Below are 23,116 nucleotides of genomic sequence, written 5' to 3'. Positions count from 1 at the left end.
AAACGTGGTCTGAGGGGATTTTATACCGAGGTTTGACACAAAAAGATCAAGTCATACTATTTTGTTAGATGGTTCATATCAATATCTCAATGAATAGTACTTAAAGAATGTGACTCCAGACATATTCTGGTGAAACCTGAAAAGTGTGTTCATATTATGAGTCTGTATAGAAGAATGTAGGAAGAATCTGGGAATGGGATCGGCTGACCCCTTACCTTATAAAATCAGCACGAGGATATTCAATAGTGCAACTTTTGAAACCCCCATTTCGCACTCCTTTTCGAAAGTTCTCACCTTCAACTACCTGTACCATATTGAATGTGGGAGATCTTACAATCCCAAAGTGGTGTCTCCCGTCTCCCGCGCCCCAACTTTTAAGGTTTCCATTCACTACGGGGTACACCTGATCCTCCCCCCCCTTCTCCTTCTCCCCGCTACCCCCTTAGTGTCATTTTTGCCATTTTGGGACTTCGTTTACCCCCCACCATCTTCAACCTTCCCTTGTTTTCATTGTTTCCCTCAAGTAGGAGAAACTTTGGCTCAAGTGAATGAAATTGAGTTTGGGTACCCAGTACCCATGAGTGATTTCCACTATGGATGCCTCTGAAGCCCCCGATGACCCACCTTCATTCAATGTAAACAGGAACACCTTGAGTGAATCAAAATGCGATATTTCAGAAACCCTGAGTCGCCTGTCTCTCGTCAATGCAACTTCCACTCCTTTACCTCCCTCTCCTTCACTGCTCCTTCCTGACACCTCGTCGTCTTCTTTTCCCTTGAACCATCCCACACCAAGACCAAGACGCACCCCCAGCTCCAATTCTTTGCGTGACGAGCGTCGCAAATCTATACCTATTCTTCAAAAACGTTCGTCAACAGCGTCGCTAAGGTCTACCTCGGGGAATCATCGTCCGTCCTCTCCGAAACCAGATCAATCGCGCCACTCATCTGCCAATTTCGCGGGATCCCCGAAGTCCGGCGCGTCGCCCGCCATGACGATTTCGCAGGGCCTCGCAGTTACCCCTCCAAAGTCGCCCGTTATGATACAACGCCTCACGCTTACTCCCCCAAAGCCCCCCGTCGCGTCACAGCGTGCCACAATCACTCCGCCAAAGGCCCCCATCGCCGTGACACAGCGGCTTACACTTACTCCTCCAAAGCTCCCCACGGCAGCTTCGATCGCGGCTGAACATTTTGAAAAAGAGATTGATCTGCACCAAGCAGTTGATTTGCACTCTCAAGCAGTCGTCGTCATTCATGATGCTTGTTATGGCCACCGTTTCGCGCGCCCTCGCACGACCAAGGCAAGGCTAAATGAAATCGTTGAGCGCCCAGAGCGCCTTCGTGCCTGTGTTGCAGGAGTGTCAGCTGCATATGTCCGACTTGCTCGCCGACATGCAGGGGAACCCACTGCGCCCCACCCTCTTCTCGACATCAACATTTTACCTCCGCCTCCCTTCCAAATTCGCAAATCGTCACGCTCCTTGTCCCTTACCAATGAAGCCGTCACCAGTGTCCACGGAGCCCTTACGGGAGAACTCAAGGAGATGTGTGAACTTTCCGAGTCACGCCTCGTCATGGGCACTAGCGAGTTGGTTCGAAAACGTACCCATGACGACATGGGTAACGACACCACCGGACCAGAGCTCCACGCTGGAGATCTTTACCTTTGTGCAGAGTCGCAACAAGCCTTTGAGGGTGCACTAGGTGCAGTTTGTGATGGCATCGACACAGTTCTCGGTCCTGGACCAACCAATCGTGCCTTTGTTTGTATTCGCCCACCTGGTCATCATTGCGCAGCCGACTTTCCATCTGGATTTTGCTGGGTGAACAACGTCCATGTTGGTATTTCATACGCAGCTACCAAGCACAACCTGACTCATGCCGCTATCTTGGACTTTGATTTGCACCATGGCGATGGATCTCAGGACATTGCCTGGGAACACAACCAAAAGGTATGGGAAGCTTCGGGCAAGAGTTCTGCGTACGACAAAACCCCAATCGGATACTACAGCCTTCATGACATCAACTCCTACCCATGCGAGAATGGAAAACCTGACAAGGTTCGCAATGCAAGTGTCTGTCTTGATGCGCAAGGCCAGTCAATCCACAACATTCATCTCGGTACCTGGGAGACAGAAGCTGAGTTCTGGGACTTGTATGAGACAAAGTACAAGATCCTGATTGACAAAGCACGCGATTTTCTGCGAAAGCAAACCAAAACTCTCGCCAAGGCACCCAAGGGTCCGCGTCCCAAGGCAGCTATCTTCATTTCCGCTGGCTTTGATGCAAGCGAATGGGAAAGTACCGGCATGCAGCGCCACAAAGTCAACGTGCCAACTGAATTTTATGCCAAATTCACCGCAGATGTTCTCCGAATGTCACACGAAGAAGATCTCGGTGTTGATGGCCGTGTAATCAGTGTACTGGAAGGCGGCTACAGCAACCGAGCTTTGGCTAGTGGTGTGCTCAGTCATCTGAGTGCATTGGGTGGCACCTTGCCGAATATCACCTCACGCCAAGCTGATGTCTCCGCTTCATCCTCCGAAGGCTTGATCCCCGTTTCAACCCCCGTATCACCCCCCGCAACATACCGCGTTGATTGGTGGTCTCCCGAGAATCTGAGTGAAATGGAGGCGCTTATGTTCCCACCGAGCAAGAGCCGTGAGAAGGCGGCACCGACGTTCTCTAACCCCACTCGCTCTTTCTCAGCCAAGGCACGTGGACGGAAGAGTTTCGGTTCCAACGAAGGCATTGATCCCACCATGCCTCTACCAGAAGTCGGTTGGGCAACAGCCGCGCATGAGTTGTGGAAAACTCTTGTTCCCCAGGACCGACAAACTGTAAGCTGCAGGCCTGAGGATTTGAATGCTGCCGCTACCCGCGAACGGTATGCTAGCCAAGTTGCGCGAGGCCTTCCTTCCCCGGAAAACTATGTTATCCCTGTGCCGCCACCCCCACCCCCACCAGCTCCAAACGAGGACAAGAGACAGCCCCGGGCGAAGAAGTCCAAGTCGCCAGCAACTCCCACCAGTTCTTCTTCTCGTCCTGGTACTCCACGCCAGCAGGCGATGCGTAACAAGAACCGACGCAAGACCCTTGATGGCCGTCGCTCGCCTGATGCTTCAGGCACATCATCGCCAAGTGAAGATGCCAATCGGCGAAAGAGCGCAACCGCAATTGCCCCCGTCGAAATCGGGGATTTGGGTGGCTCGGAGTCGCATTTTGGTACATATAGCGCAATAGCGCATGGAAACTCGACTGCTTCCGGGACTCGTCCGGGGCGTCAGCAACAGCCTCAAATGAAAATCGAAAAAACAGCCGCGCCTCAAAGCTCCACTACTGCCCCCGCCAGCAAACTGCCGAAGACCCTGGCTTCGCGTCCGGCTACTCCCAAACGACAAGCCACACCGAGGAAGGCTCCGCCAGTCCCGAAGGTGCCTAGCACATTCCTGCCGTCAAAATTGTCCGACCAAGTGAAAATTCCCGGGGATGAAGCAGTCGAAGAATTGACTGCCGGTCTTGACAATATCAAACTCGTGTTACCGGAGAAAAAGGATGCCGACAGTGGGGCATGATATCAATACCATTTCTTACCTTTTATTTGTTTATTTGTTTACTTTGCTTCGATACCCTATGTGCGCGCTTGATGTTCTTATCTTCCTGTGATGCCCTGAGACTCTTGTCCAGTACGATACCATGATCCAATGGTACCCCGGACACACCGGCAACGAAGGCGACGAGGCCGCTGGCGCACTCGCACTCGCATTCACATTTGTTTCATCTTTTATCTTCTTTCATCTGACCCTATTCATCCGTAACTTCAATTCAATCTAATCTTGACCTTACTACCTTTTCACTATAATCCGATCTGACTCTTAACGTTGGAAGGGGTGGACCAGCTCATGACTTGCTTGTTTAGTCTTCGGAGACCTTCGAACAACATTCGCCGCCGCCATGTCGAGTACATCATGTATCGGCTCGGATTTGATTTGCGTGGTCATCTTTCATCTCTCGAATTGGATAACCGGGAAGTTTCGGGGACAAGGTGACGATGTTCAGAAAATTACTTGTTTTGTTACTCCGTAGATGATATCCCCAATAGGATAATTTCATTCATGAGTCTCATGACTAGTACTAATCGAAAATGCGAATGACAAGTCGGGAGTCGGGGGTCGGGACCCCCGACACCGCAATTAGATAAAATTAGATAAGCCTCTCTCCGCATTAGTATTAGTCAAATTGAGCCAGCATGTTCTACTCACAACTAGTTAACTCCATATATCCAGGTCAATCTTCGCATAGCGTTTTCTTTCCTTCACTCATCTCACAAATCATACACACGGTCGTTCCATTAAAATAATCTGCCCCCATGGCCCCGATCACTTTCCGACGGACAACACCTCCACCCGAGTCCACTTATACTCAAATAACGAACGAAGAAGACGTAGAGGCAATCGGTAGCCACTGCCAACTCGAATACTGTGGCCAGCTCGATTTCCTCCCCTGTCGCTGCCTATCCTGCAAGGGCACATTTTGCGCCGAACACCGCTCCGAAACATCACACAAATGTCCTCGCGCAGGCGAATGGGCTCGCCGCCGAAACGGCAACACCAATAACCAAGAAAACCGCGCATCTCCACCAACGGAAAAGCCTACCATCTACAACTCGGATCAGTGCTACCACGTCTCCTGCAAATTACTTATCGACACAGCTGGAGCCCCCGCTGTCCGATGCCAAAACTGCAACCATAAATACTGTGTCAAACACCGACTCCCTGAACAACATGATTGCGCCAAGATTACCCCACTCGGAGCACGGCAAACCAACGGGCAAACAGCGAACGAGACGATCAAATCCATGTTTTCGCGCGTGCGCACATGGGGCAAGGATACACAAGCTGCCAGTGCGAATCTGATTCCGAAACCGAAGCTTAAGCCTGGTAGCGCTGCGGCCAGGGCCGTTGGCGTGAATACTATGAAGAGGACGGCGAAGGGCCAGGCAAATGTCCCAGTTGATAAAAGATTATATTTGCATACGGTTGGAACGGCAGATACACAGGCTGCGCAGCCACCGTCTGGGGACTTCTATTTCGACTCGAGCTGGAAGGTTGGTCGCGTGCTCGATGATGTGGCAAAGAGGCTGCATGTTCAAAACTTGAACAATCGGGTTGGAGGAGAAGAAGCCAAATTACGGATATTCCATGTGGAATCTGGGGAATTCCTCCAATTCTCAGATTCGATTGGTGCGAAAGTGAAGCAAGGAGATACGATTGTGTTGTTACGAGGTGCTGGGGCAATTCTCGAGAAGTCATGATGCATATGTATAAACTAGCCTTGGTCTTTTTCTTGTATTCTATTTGTTTCAGCATTATACACCTTTGATACCACCGAGTGTGGTTTTCCTCTCAAATGCGGATCATACTACGATCTGAACTGTGTCAGATGATACACAGCATGGTGGCAGATTACCACAATAACGACTCAAAAAAAAAATCCGACTTCATGAATCGTGCGGAGAAGAAGAAACTTGAATGAAATGATGAAGCCCTGATATTGTGCTGTCTGCATGTTTGTTCGGGGATGAAGCTCTGAATTTGTATGTTGAAGTTCGATTCCAAGTTCGGGTTCAAGTTGATGTCAAGTGCAACGCTACGGAAGACAGAGCAACAATCAACGGGAGAAAAGAAAAAAAAAAAGAAAAAGAAAGAAAAAAAAAGTGAAAAGAGACAAGACAACAAAAGAAGAAAATTAATGATCTGGAATCCTGTTCATGGTAGACCATGACCCATGGATGGGGGAAGGGGAGTCAACGGAATTCTTTTCTTGCTCTGATATTCGCAGACCAACATCCAAGTGTCTCAGGCTCTCCTCTGTTCTTCCAACGCTTGAGCTCAACTTAAAGAGGGGTTTGACTTTTAACGTTTGAATGTCTTTCTTGTTCGCCTAGTCGTACGGGCCATGTGTACGACACCTGAGCAAGACTTGCACCTTTACGCGGTGCTCAGGATAAGTAGCCGTTTACGGCGAAACCAAGCAAGTCAACCGCATTTACTCAATCCGTTGATAGTACACGATATCAATAGTCAAGAGGCGATTACGATTCATAATGAAAAGAAGTACAGTTCTATTTATAAAGTTCCACTGGTATCATCTAAACATATAACATCACTCAAGTCCACAGGAGACTTAGACACTCATTTTCATCTTGATGATCTTGTGGGGCTTGTAGCCAATCACCTCAAACTCATCCTCTTTCCACCCATCAATGATGGCACTGCCACGATCCTCACGCTTGATACGCAGCTCAGGGAACTCAGTTGGCTCACGAGTCAACTGCTCCTTCAGCGCGTCAACGTGATCCAAGTAGACATGTGCATCACCCATAGTATGAATCAAAGTTCCAGGGTTCAAATCCGCAGCATGAGCAAGGATGTGAGTGAGAAGGGCATAAGAAGCAATGTTAAACGGAACACCCAGGCCCATGTCACAGGAGCGCTGGTAAAGAAGACAGGAAAGAGTACCCTTCGCGTCAGGGCGACCATTCGCATCAAGCTTCATGCCCGGCGGGAACGAAACGTAAAACTGCGCAAACATATGGCAAGGCGGAAGAGCCATCTTCTTCAGATCGGCAGGGTTCCAAGCGCTCATGATGATCCGACGGTCAAAAGGCGAATTCATAATCTTGTCGACGATATCCTTGAGTTGATCCACACCTTGACCTGTGTAGTCCGTCTTGGCGTCGACATACTCGGCGCCAAAGTGCCGCCACTGGAATCCATACACGGGGCCGAGATCGCCCTCTTCGCGGTGGCCTAGGCCAACCTTATCGAGGTACTCCCGGCTGCCATTGCCATCCCAGATCTTGATCCCGGCTTCGGAAAGAGGTAATGAGGAAGTGGTTCCCGCGATGAACCAGAGAAGTTCAGCTAGAACGGCGCGTAGGAAGACTCGTTTTGTGGTAAGGAGGGGTAGAACGGGGATTGGGGCGCCGCCTTCTGGGTTGGGCTTTGATAGGGAGAATCGGAGGGCCGGAGGGGCAAAGATGCTTTGAGTGCCAGTGCCTGTTCTATCAGGGCGGACCTCGCCTTGGGCTAGGATATCGCGGATCAGGTTGAGGTATTGGTGTTCCTCGTGTGAGGGATCATGCGGTAGCTGCGGTGTGGCCGCAGGGGCCGTAGGGACTTGTTCTAATGTCATTGTCGGTGTGAGAGTTGAGCTTTGGTGCTGACCCTTTCTTTAATTTAATCCGTCACGATTTCTTGATGCGCTTTCCGAGGGGGCTGAGTAGATTTGAAGGTGGGAAACAGGAACCAATCCAGAGTTGGCGATGGCTGCGCGTAAAACGCGACACGCTATCACGTGCCGTGTTATCTTATCGGCACAATTTGCATAAGGCGCTGTAACATCAGTTGACGTTAGCAACACGTAAGCCACAAATAACGGGGTCACGGGTGGATACATTATCCTGCACAACGTAAAACCAATGACCTTCAAGTGTTTCTCCTCTCTTATTCCTTGTCCTATTTGTTCTCTTTCCCTGGTCATTTTTGTTCAAGGAAACTCTGATGCATTGTTCAGTTAAATAGGAATATATATAGAAGCTGTTCTCTTTGCAATGTCAGTAACCTTGAAAACCCTCGATAATTTACTAGTACTAATGTCTGACAGTCTAATACAAAAGATATGGACGCTCGGTCCTCTTCTACTGACCCGATGACTTGGTAACTTCGCTCATCCTTATCCTTATTGCGATCTTGATGATTGCGGCTGCAAACAAACCTCGCGGACTTGCTCTTGATGGCCAAAATTCTATAGCATCTGACATAGTAGTGTGTAACAGTGTTTGCATGTTCTAGGCTAGCCTGACGGTATTGTACCGGTGGTGATAGCCATAGAGCCTGGCTAGACACGCTAAATTCAACAATTCCGGGTTTCATATTCAGACTACTGTCAACAAGTGCCTGATAGTGTGATGAACGTACATAGTTGTACTCCGTAGGTCAACACAGATGCATTTACCAAATCGGCATGCGATTCGCGACCTGCATATCTCGGATCCACTCATTATTAATATCCCTTGCGCCCCGCATGGCCCTCTAGACTCCCGGACTATGGGAAATGGAACCGAGAAAATATTTGCCCCTCAGCCTTGAACTTCTGCCTCTCCTTTCTTAGGCTGCTGGTCGTTGTTCTCAACCTCAAATTCAGCTAAAATGACATCACGGGCGACTGAGCTCCCCGAGGGAGATTCGCGACGAAGTTCCGATGCTCCAGAGGAAGCTGTGAACGGACCCATGCTTGCCGACAATTTCGAAGTAAGATAGATACACCCGGAACCAGACGCCAAGCCCCCCCTCACATCGCCGGAACATTTGAATGATGACTTGATAATACTCTAGGATGACACAAGTGATTTTGAAAGTGAATACTCTGATCTCACCTCATTGTCTTCAAGTATTTTGAATTATGAGTATCAGAATGGACGACGATACCACAGCGGCCGGCTTGTAAGTCCTTGCAGCCCTCTGCTTCATCTTCAAGGGAAAATGCACTAACATAAATTCACAGAGTAACTATATGTAAACTTTTCCATGTCAATGGCGTCTTCATTAAATTTGCTAATTACATACGAGCAGGATGCCAAATGATGAAGAAGAACAAGACCGCATGGACCTGGTATGGTTTCAATCTCCCTTTCATGACTTGAACTATACGCTGACTATCGAAGGCACATCATATGTACGCTTCGTGAGCCCCCATGAGGTCTCTTTTGTTAACATGACAGTTATTAGATGGCTCTTATTGATGAAAGGAGAACTCTACCAAGCCCCCGTCGAAAATCCCCAGAAAATATTGGACTTGGGCACAGGGACAGGCATTTGGGCCATCGATATTGCAGAGTAAGCCTTGACTGATCCATCTGTTCCTATTGTTCTATACAGAAATTCACCCAAGTCATAGGAAATTCCCAGAAGCCCACGTTATCGGCACTGATATAAGTCCCATCCAACCCAGCTGGGTATGTCCGAATCTTGAATTTGTGATTGAAGATTTTGAAGACGAGTGGGTATACGAACCTGGAAGCTTTGACTTCATCCATGCGCGATTACTTGCAGGGTAAGCCACCGCTTTGATTTCTTTCCTTTCCCTGCTTCTGTGACGCTCGCTCATGAATACATCAAAGCTGCATCGCGGACTGGCCAAAATTTTTCCAGAGATGCTACGAATGTCTCAAGCCAGGGTCATATTTTGAAATACAGGAAAGCGCAGTGTGGATATGGAGTGACGATGGTAGCTGTCCAGTCGACTCTCCGCTTTTTGAATGCGTCAAGGCAATAGATATCGCCTCGAATGCGAATGGGAAGCCCTGCAATATCTATCCGTTCCTAAAGGATTGGATGATTGGTGCCGGATTCGAGGACGTGCAACAGCTTATTTACTTCCTGCCCTACTCTCCTTGGCCAAAGGATCCATATCTCAAGGAGATTGGAAAATACCAGCTTATTCAGGCACAGCAAGGTGTTGAAGCGTACTCAATGAGATTGTTTACAGACGTTTTGGGCTGGGGTGAGGATGTGTCTAGGATCTTCCATGCACAGGCGAAGCAACAGCTTCGTGATAAGCACATGCATGCTTATGTTAAAGAGTAAGATACATGGAAGTGTTGTTTATCCAAGTTGCTAACATGCATGTGCAGATATTGTGTGTATGGAAGAAAGCCTTGCCCGACGAAATAATATGGTCAGCAATGGTCCTAGGAGGCATGAAAGTGAATGAGTTCGCATTTCGGTTTGGAACCATCCTTTCAAAATATGACAGACAAAAATACTATACTAATAGGTCAAACTTGAAAAGTCTGGCCCCATCCCATCAATTATTTACATCTTCCAACTTTTACTTACAAATTCAAATCCTCTTCAGGATTGTAACCTTGAAATACTTCTTTTTGTTGTGGAACTAACATTGAAGAATGACCCAGAATTGAGATGAATGAGATATAAGCAAGTTTATTGCATGCTAGTGCACAGGGTTCAAAATTTAAAAGTCCTAATTGGAAATAACAGGCGACAGGTGATGAAGAACTGGGGGACAAGAAATGCAATATTCCGTGGTAAACTACCAGACAGCTCCTGGGCTCAGCGATCTGTCTGTCAATGTACCTCCAGGGCCCTATCATTATAGAGCAGTATGCCTTGCACCATCATAACTCTTTCCAAGTTTACCGACATCATTCCAGAGTCGAGGCAAGGAAGGTAGCAGCAGAACTAGCATCGTCTCCGTATGTCAGGTGGGCCGCAGTTATAATCAGGGTTCCATCGCAGACCTCGTCACCAATAGCGCAGTAGACCTTCGTTTGGTTGGTCGGGTATCCAGGAATTCTGCCCTTGTCCTGAAGATTACGTGTGAATCCAAATAAGACCACTCCCTTAACCTTGGCCACCACCTCGTCGGAGAGCTTTTGGATCGCGCCATCCATGACCGCAGTTCCCTGGCTAGAATAAGATGGTCGTTAGTGATGAAATGATTGAAACGAGAAGGGAGCGCGTAATTACCTGTACCCGCCAGCAACAATCTTTGCATTGGGACATTTGGTGTTACACTCGTTAAATACGCTTACTGCAGCTTCGATGTCTGCTGTCGAGGTGTCGGCGGGAAGGAAGTTCGTTGCCAAAGTAGCTCCATAGGCACCTCCAACACCCTGACAGCCCAGCTCACCATCTAGCTGTGTTTTGAGGTCATCACAGACCTCCGGGCCAACGACCGTGCCCTGAACTGTTAGCGCGACTATCTTAAGCAGCCGGAGAAAAATTTGATTCTTACCATATTGCCGGACTCAGTTGAGCCCCGAGCAAAGATAAACATCGTATCCTTACAGTCTCCGTCGGTCAAGTCATTGGCATCGATATACTGACGACGACCGATGGCCGCTGGCGAAGCCGCGGCTAATGAGGCAAGGATCAATGGAAGGAAAGCCTGGAAGAGCATGATGAAAGTGATAAAAAGACAAAATAAATTTCTTGCTTATTTCCATCAACATCTAGGACTTGCCAAACAATTTAAATAGGTTGAATTTCACATTGTTTTAAATGTGGTTTTGGTGATGGCAAATATTGCAGAATGAGGGAAGTCCGGGGACCAAAAATGAGACCTCGGCGAAGGGTCCAGAAACGTTTCAGAGTAGCCCCAAAAACGAGTGATGCATCATGTTAATGCAATCCAGGACCAAGATTTTCTCGCCCTGCTACCTCAACTCCCTGCAGGGGTTCTCGACCTACCCATGTTTCAGGCACGCGAAAAAGAAGAAAGTTTCGAACCATGAACATGTAACTCCTCGGCAATCTTGGGTAAAGGACCTTCAAGGCATCCGTGAATACAACAACACACGTGCTATATGTGAGTCAATCTCAAAATTGGCTATCTGGCGAATATTTCAAAAAGCCCATTCAAATGTTGTCGGTCAAGAATGTTCTGTACGGTGGGCTATGTACACTTGAAATGTTCCAAGGTTCACCCTTCCATTATTTTGGACCTCGGAATCTTATATTTGAAGAAGATATGGATGTTCCTTCATTTGCCAGTCACAACTCGGATATCCTTGGTTTTTTATTCTGGTTGATGCATGGTCTAATCAAAAGCCGCTCATATGCACAAGTCCTGTTTTATTCAAGAAAAATCACTTCGTTTGAATCATTGAAGTCATACAGACCATTTTAGGCGAGTAAGTCCATTCCAACTCCCTTGAGTGCATCAACTGCCCATACAGGGTACTTGGATTTGTCGTTTTGGTAGATCTTCGAGAAGAAGTCGCGAATAAAAGCTGGGTACCGGTCTTCGATAATGGCTTGCCGCAAGTTCCCCATCAAAGTCAACATGAAATGCACGTTATGAATCGTAAGACTAGTTTGGTCAGCGCATCACTGATATATCATGTTTAGCAACGGTAGAATCTTACAGATGAGCACCAACGGTTTCCTTCGCGGTCACATGGTGCATGTACGCCTTGGTAAGTCCAAGGCCTCCCTTGTCGGCAGGAAGACAGCATTGGCAAGTACAGCCCTCTTCAATGGGAGAAAAGTCTGTTGCAAACGATTTGTTGCGAATATTCATTGTGCCCGATGAGACAATTGCTTGACCGAAACGCTGATGTTCATTAGTATGATTGTAGATAATAAATTGTTGAGTCAGACGTACCGCTGTCCGTGTTGGCCACACACAATCAAACATATCGGCTCCAAGAGCCACTGCTACAACAATATCCTCGGGATAACCCTAGATATTGTTAGTTAGAAGAGGAGTAAGGGGAAATTAGATAGACAAAAGATAACATACCACTCCCATCACGTATCTGGGCTTGTTTTCAGGGAGAAGACCTGTGCATGTATCCACGCTGAAAATAGTCAGTCTTAGTCAAAATCATTGACAGAGGCAAAGCACTTACACCTTGCAAAACTCCGACTTATCCTCTCCTCCTGATAATCCACCAATGGCGATTCCAGGAGTATCACGGGCGACCATTTGCTCGCAACACTGTTTCCGAAGATCTAGATCTAGACCACCCTGGATAATGCAGAAAAGATTCTGTCGTTCGGGGTATTTGTGCGCATCAATGCAGCGATCTAACCACCTCACGGAGCGATCCATCGCCTCTTTAATTCGTTCATAATCTGGAGAAGTGGTAGCAATAACATCATCCAATTGCATGATGATGTCTGAGCCAATAGAGTTTTGGAGACCGATAGAATGTTCGGGAGTCAAAAGCCTGCGTGGATAGTCAGTGATCTGCCTCGGTATCAAGTCTTGGCCAGAGGATAGGGCATCATACATAGGCTTTCCATCGTGCGGGCTAAGAAATCGCACGCCTTCCTCAGTCACGGTAGCTAGCTTGAGCAGCGACACCATTTGGAAACTGGGACCGTAATGCCGCGATTAGCCAAGATTCTCATTTTCTGCACATGTCGCATTGCTCACCCTCCACTATCGGTCAGGAGATTCCGATCCCAACCTTGCAACTTGTGTGCTCCGCCAACCGAGTCCAGAACTTCCTGACCGGGCTTTAATCCAAGATGGTATGTATTATTCAGGCACAGCATGCATCCCGTATCCCGCAATTGGTCGTATGTCAGGCCCTTGAGAGATGCCTGTGTCGCGACAGGCATAAAAATCGGCAGAGGGACAGCGCCATGGGGAAGGTGAAGAGTGCTTGCGCGGGCCTTTGTGGTCTACCGAGAATTCGAAAAATCACAAGTCAGCGTACGTTCTTTCAAGGCTTGCGGCTTGGAGGGGTAGACGAAATCATACCGAGCACTTGGCGTGCCGCTCGAATGTCAATGCGGAGGGCTTGGACTGCCCGTTTAACTCGGTGGTGGACATTTTTGCGCGCTGGACTGAAATTGCCACCCTGTTGGTCCTAAAGAGAGATCTAGCCAGCGACTGGCTTTGCATGGAGAGGATTGTCACAGACGCAGTGTTTGCGATGCGATCAGGAACCGTATCGCGATAAGGTGTTTGTTTGGTTTGCATCGTCGGCCCCAGGAATCAAACATTTGTTTACTTTCGAGTATTTAATACATTTGAATCGATTAAAGATTTGTATACCAATACTTTCGTTGAACGGCCCTCAATAGGCTAAGAATATACATGTATCGATTCTATATCAGGATTGAATTCCATATATGACATGCCTCAAACATTTGAATATTTCAGGTGCTTTTTGAAGCCATGAGACACAGTCTAAGGCTTGACTACCTTTCAATGATTTACGTTAACCACGATTTTCATCGACAACTTTCCCAAACATAAAAGGCTCAGTTGACTTAATCTTTCCAATCCCTGGGTCAATCATGATGCATGAAACGAGTCGGTGAACCCCAACTCGGAGAACCGCCGATCCCCAGTGCGGGATGAAATGCGGGGGACATTCTCCGGGGCTCAGGGACTAAAAGCCGAGAAAAAGGAAAAATATGTAGCAAACAAAAGGGGCACTAGCAGTTTTCCCCTCCAAACATTCTTGAATCTTTGAAAGAGTTTGACCTTTGTGCAGCACTTGAGTCAGGCCGACAACCTTAAAGCTACCCCCCACACACCTGCCATGGCTGAGAAATATGTTCACGATGTTGAGCACAATGCAGCGGTGAGTTCCATAAGATAAACTTGACTTTTGACAAGAGTTTCGGTGGCTGATCTGCCCCAGCCTTCTGAGCTCTATTCCGTCGACCCCCTTCTTGACGCACGCGAGAAGGCTTTAATATGGAAACAAGATTTAAGGATTGTCCCATTATGTGCAGCAATCTATTTGCTATGCTATTTAGATCGATCTAATATTGGTGTGATCAATGACCCAGGGTGAATTCTTGTATGGCAAGGGAGGCCAATTGCTAACTTTGCACATTTGAATAGGGAATGCAAAGATTCTGAACGCGGATACTGGTAATGATCTCCTCTCAGAAACAGGAATGACTTCCTACCAGTTTACGTGAGTCAATTCTGAATAAAACCTCCATATAGAGAAGGCAGAACTAACAAAATTAGAATTGCACTGATGGTTTTCCTCATTGCCTATGCATTGTTCGAGGTTCCATCAAATTATTTCTTGAAGAAGCTTAGACCCAGTGTACGTTTCCTCTTGTCGACCCCTGGAGAATGTGCATGCAAACTATATCCTTGAAATATACTGAGCCTTACCAGCGATGGATAGCTTTCCTAATGTTATCATGGGGCGCAATCACAATGGGCATCGGCGGAACCCATACATACGCACAAGTAACCGGGGTCCGTTTCCTACTCGGTGTCGTGGAAGCTGGACTTTTCCCGGGATTCGTCTACTATCTGACCTTTTGGTACCGGAACTCCGAGCGCTCCATTAGGGTGGCCTTGATTCTAGCCTCTGCAACACTAGCAGGCGCATTTGGAGGCGCGATCGCGTATGGTGTTGGCCACATGAATGGTGCACAGGGACTTTCTGCTTGGCGATGGCTATTTATAATTGAAGGCGCGCCCTCTTGCGCGTCATCTGTTCTGGTCTGGTTTCTTTTGCCTGATTATCCCGAGACTGCACATTGGCTTTCCACGGAGGAGAAGGAGCTTGCGGCTTATAGATTGCAAGCTGAGGGATCACACGGTTCTGCAAGTGCCATGTCTTGGGAGGATGCGAAAGCTGTGCTTGTGGATTGGCGGTTATATGCTCATTATGCGGTATGTTGGTGTAAACAAGGAAGGATCTTGGAAGGACTTGAGCAAAACGCATTTGACTGATAGTTTTGGCAGGTTTATTTTGGGATTTCTACACCTTTCTCGAGTCTCTCCCTTTTTACTCCCGCCATCACTGCTGGTTTGGGATATTCTGATCTACGAGCACAGCTCATGACTGTCCCGCCGTATGCAGTCGCATACGTCGTGACCATAGTGGTTGCATGGTCAGCAGACCACTTCAATAGGTTTGTCTTGCCAAACTTCATACCAATGTATTGATTGTGATCTAGCTAACGATTTCAGTCGCGGTCTACACTCCGCCATTTTTGCCTTTATTGGCGCAATGGGCTTCCTAGCCTCAGCTGTTCTTTCCGCGGAAGCATACCTTGTAAGTCTACTTCTTACCAGGAAACCCTCTGCATACTCTGCATAAATTTCGGAGAAGGAGCCAAAGCTAAATTATTTGAAACTTAGCACCGCTACGGTTGTCTTATAGTTGCCGCTGCGGGATCATTCGCCTGTATTCCTCCTCTCCTCGGCTGGCTATCGTCGAATCTTCGATCCACAGCCGGAGCAGGCCTAGCCATTGCGCTTAACGTCTCATTCGGAGCACCGGGCCAAATAGTCGGGGTATGGATCTATAAATCCGACGAGGAAAAGAAGGGATATCCGACAGGACATTGGACCAATGCCGCATTACTTCTTTTCGTAGCGGTTGGATGTATCCTTTTGAGGATGTATTACGGGTGGAGAAATAAACGAGGCAATGGCGATGGAAGCGGGAAGAAATTTGCGTATTAATATTTGATAGCTCATATGGATGTGTCTCCAGAGCACTTGGATTGGTATTCCACCATTCAAGGTTCATGACAAATTACCATGAAGTGAACATTTGAATCCTCTTTTCAATGTTGGAAGAGGAAGGGGGCTTTAGGTATTCCAATGTTGATGGATGTGTGGCCTGCATGCAGATAGGATTTAATGCCTATCAATGGCCATGGACTTTTTGGTGGTTGAGAAAATTGGATAGATATTTAGGTAGTATACATGGATCAGATTGTAATTGCTCAAATATTGACAGCGATCGATAGTTTAGAATAGTTTAGATGCAAGGTTCATTCCCGAGATCAATCCATGGATACGCTCATAACCTTAAAAAATCTCGGGTCCGATCAAACTATACAAAGCAGCGCCCCTGCAGAAACCTTGAAACACAAAGCCCATGTCAAAACAAAGATACCTCGCTAGCTGATCCATCAGATGTTTTCCACTGTTTCTAACAGCCGCCACCGCCGCCTCCACCAGCGGCCCCAGCCGCACCAGCCGCACCCCCCATCCAAGCAGTGTTAGCTCTGGCCCGGCGCTTCTTTTTCTCTTTGTAGTAATCCTCGAGTTTCCTCTGATACCTCTCATAATCGCGAAGATACCGGTCGTAATCATTGCCGTATGTCTCCCGGGCAGGAGGTTGGGGCTTCAGTGGAGAGAAGCGTATGAGACACATTTTAAAGTCAATCGAATCGTGGATGCGAAATTATCAGTTGTTTTGAACAAAAACTGTATTTCTGGAATCGGATAGGCTTTGGCCTTGGCTTTTATTTATTTGTCAAGGTTGAGCTTCAGAAGGGGTGAAAGGCAACACGAAACTGTCTTGTGTTTTGGCGTTGCTCAAGGTTTGTGCAGGGCATGATGAAGTCTTTTTATGGCCCTGACATTTGGTCACTCGGTTGACAGTCACACAGCCCACCTGGACAAACAAGGCTGAGCTTGGTGCCATGACTCGGGCGTTAGTCGTGACCAGGGTTTGGCTTCAGCCTTCGGGGCTTGTCCGGCCCCGGGGCGGTTGCGCCAGAGAGGGAAAGCGATTGGCCGATCACCGACCATAACTTTCAAGCCATAGCTTATTGGCTGGAAGTCTTACGATTTGTTTGCAAGGTCTTGAAAGCCCTATGCACTCATTGCACGCGTGAAGGCTTTCCCCGGATCTTATCTCAGGCGGTTCCTCGTTCCTGAGGTCTTCAATGAAGGAAAAGCAGAAGTTAAATACGAAGTTCGGAGAATTGGATCCGGCATACACATGGCCACTCCACACATGGAGAAAAGCAAAGACACAGATTCCGGAAATGCTTGCCTAATCCTCAGGTGGGTAAAACCCTTAATTTATAGGAAATGAAAAGAATTGGATCTGTAAAAAAAAAAGTGTCCTGTCGATATTTGTTATATAACCTCAGCAATTTCAAACCAATTTCATAAAATCCGCCTTGATACATGATTACCCAATATCAGGTTCTGCTTGCAAGGTAGGCAAGGGAAGAATGAAAAGAGACAAAAGAAAGCAGTGTAAACGATCAAATCCAGATCAAAGCCCCAAATCCCGCAGTCGTACAGTGTTCCAAATTTCCAATGAAAACTCCCGTAGCAAACTGACACCCAAAAACGAAGCCAAATGAAAACATCTCGAAATTAGATCAAACAATTCAGCGCAAAGAGGCTTTTGTGCTTGAAATGGAAATGAAGAAAAAACGAAAAGAAAAGAAAATCCGGGCTCTGTCGTTTCTGTTTCTGTTTCTGTTCCCCGTTCCTGGGAACTCAATACTTTCACCGCCTCGATGGCTGCGTGATTCGTGATTCGTGTGCGTGGATTTGAAATTTGGACAACCGACTTCCCGTTTGAGGTAACACAGACGTATAAAGTACCCCAGGACAAAGATAATCACAAAGGCCTGGGACTGTGATCCCGTTTCTCTGTGACGTCACTGGAACTAGGGTACAAGACACACTGCAGGTAAGTGCCACAAGTATCCCTGTCAATTTTTCATCCGAAATTGAAAAATAAATGCGACTCCTAACCGGAGATGGAGAAACACAGTGTTCGTTTTGGCATAATGGTTTGGCGGATGGCGGGGAGGCGGGAAGGATTCCCCACAGAAGGCCTCACAGAATACAGCCCCGGGCTTGTATTCTTCACCGATTCCATTTCCACCAGTGACGAGAACCGTGGTATGCACAGACCGCTGACTGGAAGGATACTCCTGGTCATGTCAATACGGTCCAGCCTAGTTCAGCCCAACTGAATCCACTTTGGACTTTGATAAAGTCATGGGATATGGACGAAAGCTGTGCCTTATTCGGAGGGTTCGCAGATGTCGATTTTGGGATCAAAAACATACAGCCTTGAGAAATCCACCATATCACAAGCCTGGGAAAAATAGGAGAAGACAATGCTGAGATCGAGTTGGGTACCACAGCACAGCGGGAGTCTGCACATGACCAATTTCACGTTGCAAGGCAGTAAGGTCGTAGGTTCGAAAAAGAAGTCGATCCTTGGGGGGTGCATTGATCAATTGGAAGGCGTCCATGAACATGTCCCTATCCAGGATATATTTTCCGCCCTTTTTTTTTTCTTCCTCCCTCTATCATCATTTCTGCATCTTCGCTTGGATCCACGTCATCTGAAGCCGCGATGTCCGAAAACGGTGAAGAAACTTCAAAAATCTTCCTTGTAAGTTCCTTTGCAGCCGTGCCAACTGTCAAGCCTCCACCGGGGAATGTGCGCACATATCCGGGATTCGAAGTGGGGTGGTTGAAAAGGGCGTTCGGTGCAAGAGTGGAGGGAGGGGGAGGATAAGGTGTGGTGAGTGGTGGTTATTTTCGACCTGCATCGCGCATAAACAATGACAAATGAAAGAAACAGCAAAGATCTGTGTGTTGCTGTAAGCTGTCACAATGGGCAGCAGGAGCATGAACACGGGAAAAGCGAATGAAAAAAAAAATCAAACAACCAAAGGATCCAAGGACGATCCTGGAGAAACAATAAAAACTCAGCAGGTCAACACGCACATCAACGCACATTCGAATAAAAAAAAAACATAAGCAGAATGCCTCCCGGACAAAAGAAATAGTCAAGTCATGAACAAAAAAAGAAACTCAATAGCCCCCAGGCTGGCCAACGCCATGTGGGTAAACTTGGCCTGGGTAGACGGTGGGCATACGGGGCTGATCAAGCAGCTGCTTCAGAGCGTACTCGGCGGCATCCTCTTTGGCATTGTTGATGTATTGACCATCATACCAGTAGCGAGCGGCGACATTTTTGCCTGAAACGGTAACGGTACTAGACCAGGCGGTTCGACCTCCTACATTTCCGACGCAAGGGAGATTAGCATCCGCTGTCAAGCTCTCGGAACTAAAAGTCGGTGTACGGGCTGTTTTCTGCAGCTCCACTCCTGCAATGCCGACATGGTGGGTGAAAGACAAGCCAGGTTTGATGAACTGAGATCAAAGCAAAGACGGGAGATGAAAGGAAACGAAAGGATAGGTATTCTGGTGATCGCAAAGGCGGAAAGATGATGAGGGGGCAGATGGAAGGATTCGGAAGTAACGAAATGAGAAAACGGAGTTAGGTACCTCGCCGATCGGAGACAATATTGAAGATAGGGGCCGCTAATTTGTTGCGTCTGCAATGCTCTTTTCCTCTTGGTCAGCTCAATGGGCTCTCTGGGTATTAGAACATATCAACCCCGAGGGGTGTCTTTGACAGATCTGGTAGAAACTTGGAAAGGGCCTTTACCGAAGAGCTGATTCTGCCAAGGTGATGGGGCATTGGCTGGACTAGTTGGTAGTGACATGATTCAATGTAGTAACTGGGTGAAGCTGTGATTTCAAGATCTTCAATTGAGATTCGATGTTGAATGGGGGAGTCGGAAGGGATTGTCAAGTAGAGGGTACAAGAAGCCAGATAGACGAAGGTTCAGTCAAATATAAAAGGAATGCAAGCTCAATGGACCGGGAATCTTGCGTGACCTTTTTAAATGTGCCCCTCGGTGATGGACATGCGGGGAGTCATATAAACGGTGGGCCATATTATCATCAACATAAAAATCCTAAAAAAAAAAAATCTTCAAAATAATCCATTAGAAAAAATCCCCATTTGGGTTTCATCCAAGTTCCCCCCCTCTCTTACTCTTTTTATTTTTATTTTCTCTTTTTATTTTTTTATTTTGCAAACAAGCAGCCTAACGGGAAAAAAAACCTAACCAAACGGGCTTATGCATAGTAATGGGTACATGGTACAGCGGCCTAAGTAACCCCCTCCCCTTCTCTCTGTTCCAACACAGCGGGACATGCGGATCATTTTGAGGCTGCAAGCTGGAACGGGCCGGCGCACGACCAGACCAACCCTTGAAGAAACGCTAGGACATCGTAAGGGTTAAAAGGAAGAGAGATAGTCCCACAAAGACCCCGAAGTCCAGAATAGGAATGTGTATAATATGACAAGACGTAGTGTCGTTTACGTTTATTCAAGGGAGAGATGATCCGGAAAAGGAAAGAAAAGAAAAGAAGGGGAGAAAAACTTGGCTAGTCTCGGGGAAGAACACCGAAAAAAAAAAACTCAAGATCCAGATCCAGACCTAGACCCATATGCATAGAATTGACAATTATCCAGAAGTAAACAGGGGATATAGAAAGAGAGAAAGAGTGATTGAGTGTATAAGTGTGTGCGTGTGTCAAAAAGGGGATTTTTTTTTTTTAGGGAAAAAAAAAACGAAAACAAATTAAAATGACGAGGACAATCATTGGATGAAGAGATTGAGAGAACGAACAACTCATAGAACCCCACGTTGAGAAATGTGCCGCCCCGTCACTGCCTCATCGTCCAGGCATTATAAAGCCAAAGTGAGGTTAGGTTGAGTGCATGGACATGTACCAAATCGGTGGGAATAGTTTAGTTTCTGGAAGAGAAACCCTGTGTATGAATTGCATGGTGGCGGAAGATATGTCTGTGGGTGATCTCTGCCCAAGCGGAGCCCAGGGCTTGGTCCCCGTAGCTTATGACGAATGACTCTGATGCCCAAAAGTACCGGGAAAAAAAGAAAAACAATTTGAGAAAAATCGGAAAACCAAAACTTGCAGAACCGACTACTAAATGACTAGTATATGCATGTACTAGTAGTATACAAAATGTGCCAAACCGAAACCTTGAGGATATAGATTACTTTCCAATGTTGGGCCGCATAAAAAGAAACAACAGTAGCTCCATGGAGGTCTTGCCAGCTCATCAAAGAATTTCAGAAAGATCCTGGTCGTGATCAAATGCCTAGGTAGTCTCTTTCATGCAAATCTTCTCGCGCAGTCTTCCGTCATTACCTGCCTAGGCATGATCTCTAATTTAAGAGAAGTTTCAGATCAAATAAAACCACAAATGTCGAGACTTAGTAGCTAGAACCCGTTAAACCGGGCCGCTTTGCGGATACTACTTGATAGTGAGTGACCAGGATCAACAACCTTGGAACCGAAGGTCTGAATATTTCCCCCAAGAAAATTAACAGCAAATCAAAAGTCGCTCGGAAAAGGGCCCAAGGGAACTCCAGTTCGCTACCACCCACATGTAAATCCACATCTCCAGCTCCACAATCTCTCTCCACGACGTACGTCAGATATCTATACAGGCTAGCTTGAGGGGGGATGGGGGGGGGGAAGATGTCGGTACCAATGTATGTAAGTCATACCTAAGAGTTCAATCTAACCGCTGGCCCTGCATTGCAACCGCCCAACCGTAGAAAGATGAGTGGGGGTGAAGGAAGGGAAACAAAGACTAGACTCGTCTAAACATCACGAACCGAAACTATAAACCATAAATCATTGGCAAAACAAGACAGTCCAAGGGCGAAATAAATTGCAGAGAGACCGCAAAAATCACCAGAATGAGACAGTCATTGCATTTTCAAGGCGAAATGCCAGTCGGAAGGCCCGGGTCCGATTCGCCGCATTTTTTTTTTTTGGCAAAGCGATCAAGTTGGGCACTCATACATTGCAGTGTGTTGATGCTGCTTAACGTTCGTGGCCGGTGCGGTTTGGTTTATTTGATTTCGGGGTTCCATGGTTCGAGGTTTGGATCCATGGTTCATCATGCGGCTACAAAGCCGGCAGACGAAACTAGCTTGGGGGGTAATTGGAGGTAATTGGTGGTAATTGGTGGTAATTTGGGGGGGGGGAACTCAAGAAAAAACAGGCCGTTTCAGAGATTGATTATGTTTGATTGCCATAGCTAAGAGTAAGCGCCCTTGCCCCGCACAAGCTTAAATCAAATCCCAAAAGCTCAGGCAGCAACAGGGTCTGACATCAACATTGGAAATTACTTAGTACACTTTAGTGTTAGTATGTTCTTGGGCGCGATTGAAAAGATTCAACCAGAGCCAATCGATTTGTACGGCTAGAGTAAAAATAGTAAAAATAGTAAATAATTTATGGATTTTATGGATTCTGGGTGGAGAGCTTTTTCCTTCATCCGTCCCATGGTTCCATGGTTCACGCTCGCGCTAGCGGGGGATTCTCCTCCTTGATCCGACGAGTAGATTGCGCCTCATTGATGGAAAATGCGTATTTTCCCCCCAACACTACTCCAATCTTTCTATTCTCCTTTTCATGCCGGTGAGGCTAGTGGATGCAAATCTCAAAATTGTCACATTGCCAGCATTGAAAAGAAGTAATTATAAGTAAATCATAGTAAATGCAAATTTCCTGCTATCCTGTAGGGGGCTAAGCAGCGGTCAAGGCTTTTCGGGAACTACAACGGTATATGCATCGCCAGCAGAGCAGCGCAGGACAGTATCCATGTAGATGCAAGTCTTGAAAAGGGGGGAATGTTGATGCCGAGCAAAAAAAAAAAAAGGAGATTGAATAGTCGAATCCTTGAAGGGGGTAAAGAAGGGGGGGGGGGGGGGGGGTGACCACCTGGGCCAAAAAATAAAATAAAAAAGACTTCTGAAAAGAACAATAATCATGATGCTAGATGTCAATATGCTGCGTAAGAACAAAAAGATTAAAAAAAAAACGTCATGTAGGCCACTGTTTGGTTTCAATGCGTTCAATTCCAAGAGATGATCCACCCAACGCCCTTCGAGCCTCTGTACATGCTATCCAATCGATA

General features: G+C 47.1%; 9 protein-coding genes across 9 annotated transcripts; 4 read left to right on the top strand and 5 right to left on the bottom strand.

Annotated features, from left to right (window-relative positions):
• Positions 1–593: 593 nt before the first annotated feature.
• Positions 594–3,578, top strand: N7466_005154 (histone deacetylase hosB; the record flags this gene model as incomplete). Its single annotated transcript, XM_057164551.1, has 1 exon — positions 594–3,578. The coding sequence occupies one exon, from the start codon at positions 594–596 to the stop codon at positions 3,576–3,578; it is 2,985 nt and encodes a 994-aa protein (XP_057023232.1).
• A 794-nt stretch (positions 3,579–4,372) lies between these two features.
• N7466_005153 (AN1-type zinc finger protein) lies at positions 4,373–5,317 on the top strand (the record flags this gene model as incomplete). Its single annotated transcript, XM_057164550.1, has 1 exon — positions 4,373–5,317. The coding sequence occupies one exon, from the start codon at positions 4,373–4,375 to the stop codon at positions 5,315–5,317; it is 945 nt and encodes a 314-aa protein (XP_057023231.1).
• An 872-nt stretch (positions 5,318–6,189) lies between these two features.
• On the bottom strand, positions 6,190–7,200 carry N7466_005152 (thymidylate synthase; the record flags this gene model as incomplete). The annotated part of the gene is made up of 1 exon (XM_057164549.1): positions 6,190–7,200. One exon carries the CDS (start codon positions 7,198–7,200, stop codon positions 6,190–6,192), a length of 1,011 nt encoding a protein of 336 aa, XP_057023230.1.
• A 1,016-nt stretch (positions 7,201–8,216) lies between these two features.
• Positions 8,217–9,653, top strand: N7466_005151 (class I SAM-dependent methyltransferase; the record flags this gene model as incomplete). The annotated part of the gene is made up of 6 exons (XM_057164548.1): positions 8,217–8,318; positions 8,403–8,510; positions 8,572–8,582; positions 8,640–8,903; positions 8,965–9,120; positions 9,188–9,653. The coding sequence occupies 6 exons, from the start codon at positions 8,217–8,219 to the stop codon at positions 9,651–9,653; spliced, it is 1,107 nt and encodes a 368-aa protein (XP_057023229.1).
• A 578-nt stretch (positions 9,654–10,231) lies between these two features.
• N7466_005150 (uncharacterized protein) lies at positions 10,232–10,989 on the bottom strand (the record flags this gene model as incomplete). The annotated part of the gene is made up of 3 exons (XM_057164547.1): positions 10,232–10,496; positions 10,557–10,771; positions 10,825–10,989. The coding sequence occupies 3 exons, from the start codon at positions 10,987–10,989 to the stop codon at positions 10,232–10,234; spliced, it is 645 nt and encodes a 214-aa protein (XP_057023228.1).
• Positions 10,990–11,714: 725 nt separating this feature from the next.
• On the bottom strand, positions 11,715–13,374 carry N7466_005149 (tRNA-ribosyltransferase family protein; the record flags this gene model as incomplete). The annotated part of the gene is made up of 8 exons (XM_057164546.1): positions 11,715–11,901; positions 11,957–12,144; positions 12,196–12,273; positions 12,334–12,391; positions 12,443–12,763; positions 12,827–12,910; positions 12,973–13,223; positions 13,303–13,374. 8 exons carry the CDS (start codon positions 13,372–13,374, stop codon positions 11,715–11,717), a joined length of 1,239 nt encoding a protein of 412 aa, XP_057023227.1.
• Positions 13,375–14,092: 718 nt separating this feature from the next.
• N7466_005148 (uncharacterized protein) lies at positions 14,093–15,993 on the top strand (the record flags this gene model as incomplete). Its single annotated transcript, XM_057164545.1, has 8 exons — positions 14,093–14,134; positions 14,195–14,327; positions 14,401–14,476; positions 14,533–14,614; positions 14,689–15,195; positions 15,268–15,437; positions 15,496–15,580; positions 15,667–15,993. 8 exons carry the CDS (start codon positions 14,093–14,095, stop codon positions 15,991–15,993), a joined length of 1,422 nt encoding a protein of 473 aa, XP_057023226.1.
• Positions 15,994–16,468: 475 nt separating this feature from the next.
• On the bottom strand, positions 16,469–16,693 carry N7466_005147 (uncharacterized protein; the record flags this gene model as incomplete). Its single annotated transcript, XM_057164544.1, has 1 exon — positions 16,469–16,693. The coding sequence occupies one exon, from the start codon at positions 16,691–16,693 to the stop codon at positions 16,469–16,471; it is 225 nt and encodes a 74-aa protein (XP_057023225.1).
• Positions 16,694–19,116: 2,423 nt separating this feature from the next.
• Positions 19,117–19,427, bottom strand: N7466_005146 (uncharacterized protein; the record flags this gene model as incomplete). Its single annotated transcript, XM_057164543.1, has 2 exons — positions 19,117–19,372; positions 19,411–19,427. The coding sequence occupies 2 exons, from the start codon at positions 19,425–19,427 to the stop codon at positions 19,117–19,119; spliced, it is 273 nt and encodes a 90-aa protein (XP_057023224.1).
• Positions 19,428–23,116: the final 3,689 nt, after the last annotated feature.

This window comes from Penicillium verhagenii, assembly GCF_028828195.1.
Source record: "Penicillium verhagenii strain IBT 33310 chromosome Unknown utg000005l_segment0_segment0, whole genome shotgun sequence".
Lineage (NCBI taxonomy): Eukaryota > Fungi > Ascomycota > Eurotiomycetes > Eurotiales > Aspergillaceae > Penicillium > Penicillium verhagenii.
This window is presented reverse-complemented; position numbering and strand designations above follow the sequence as displayed.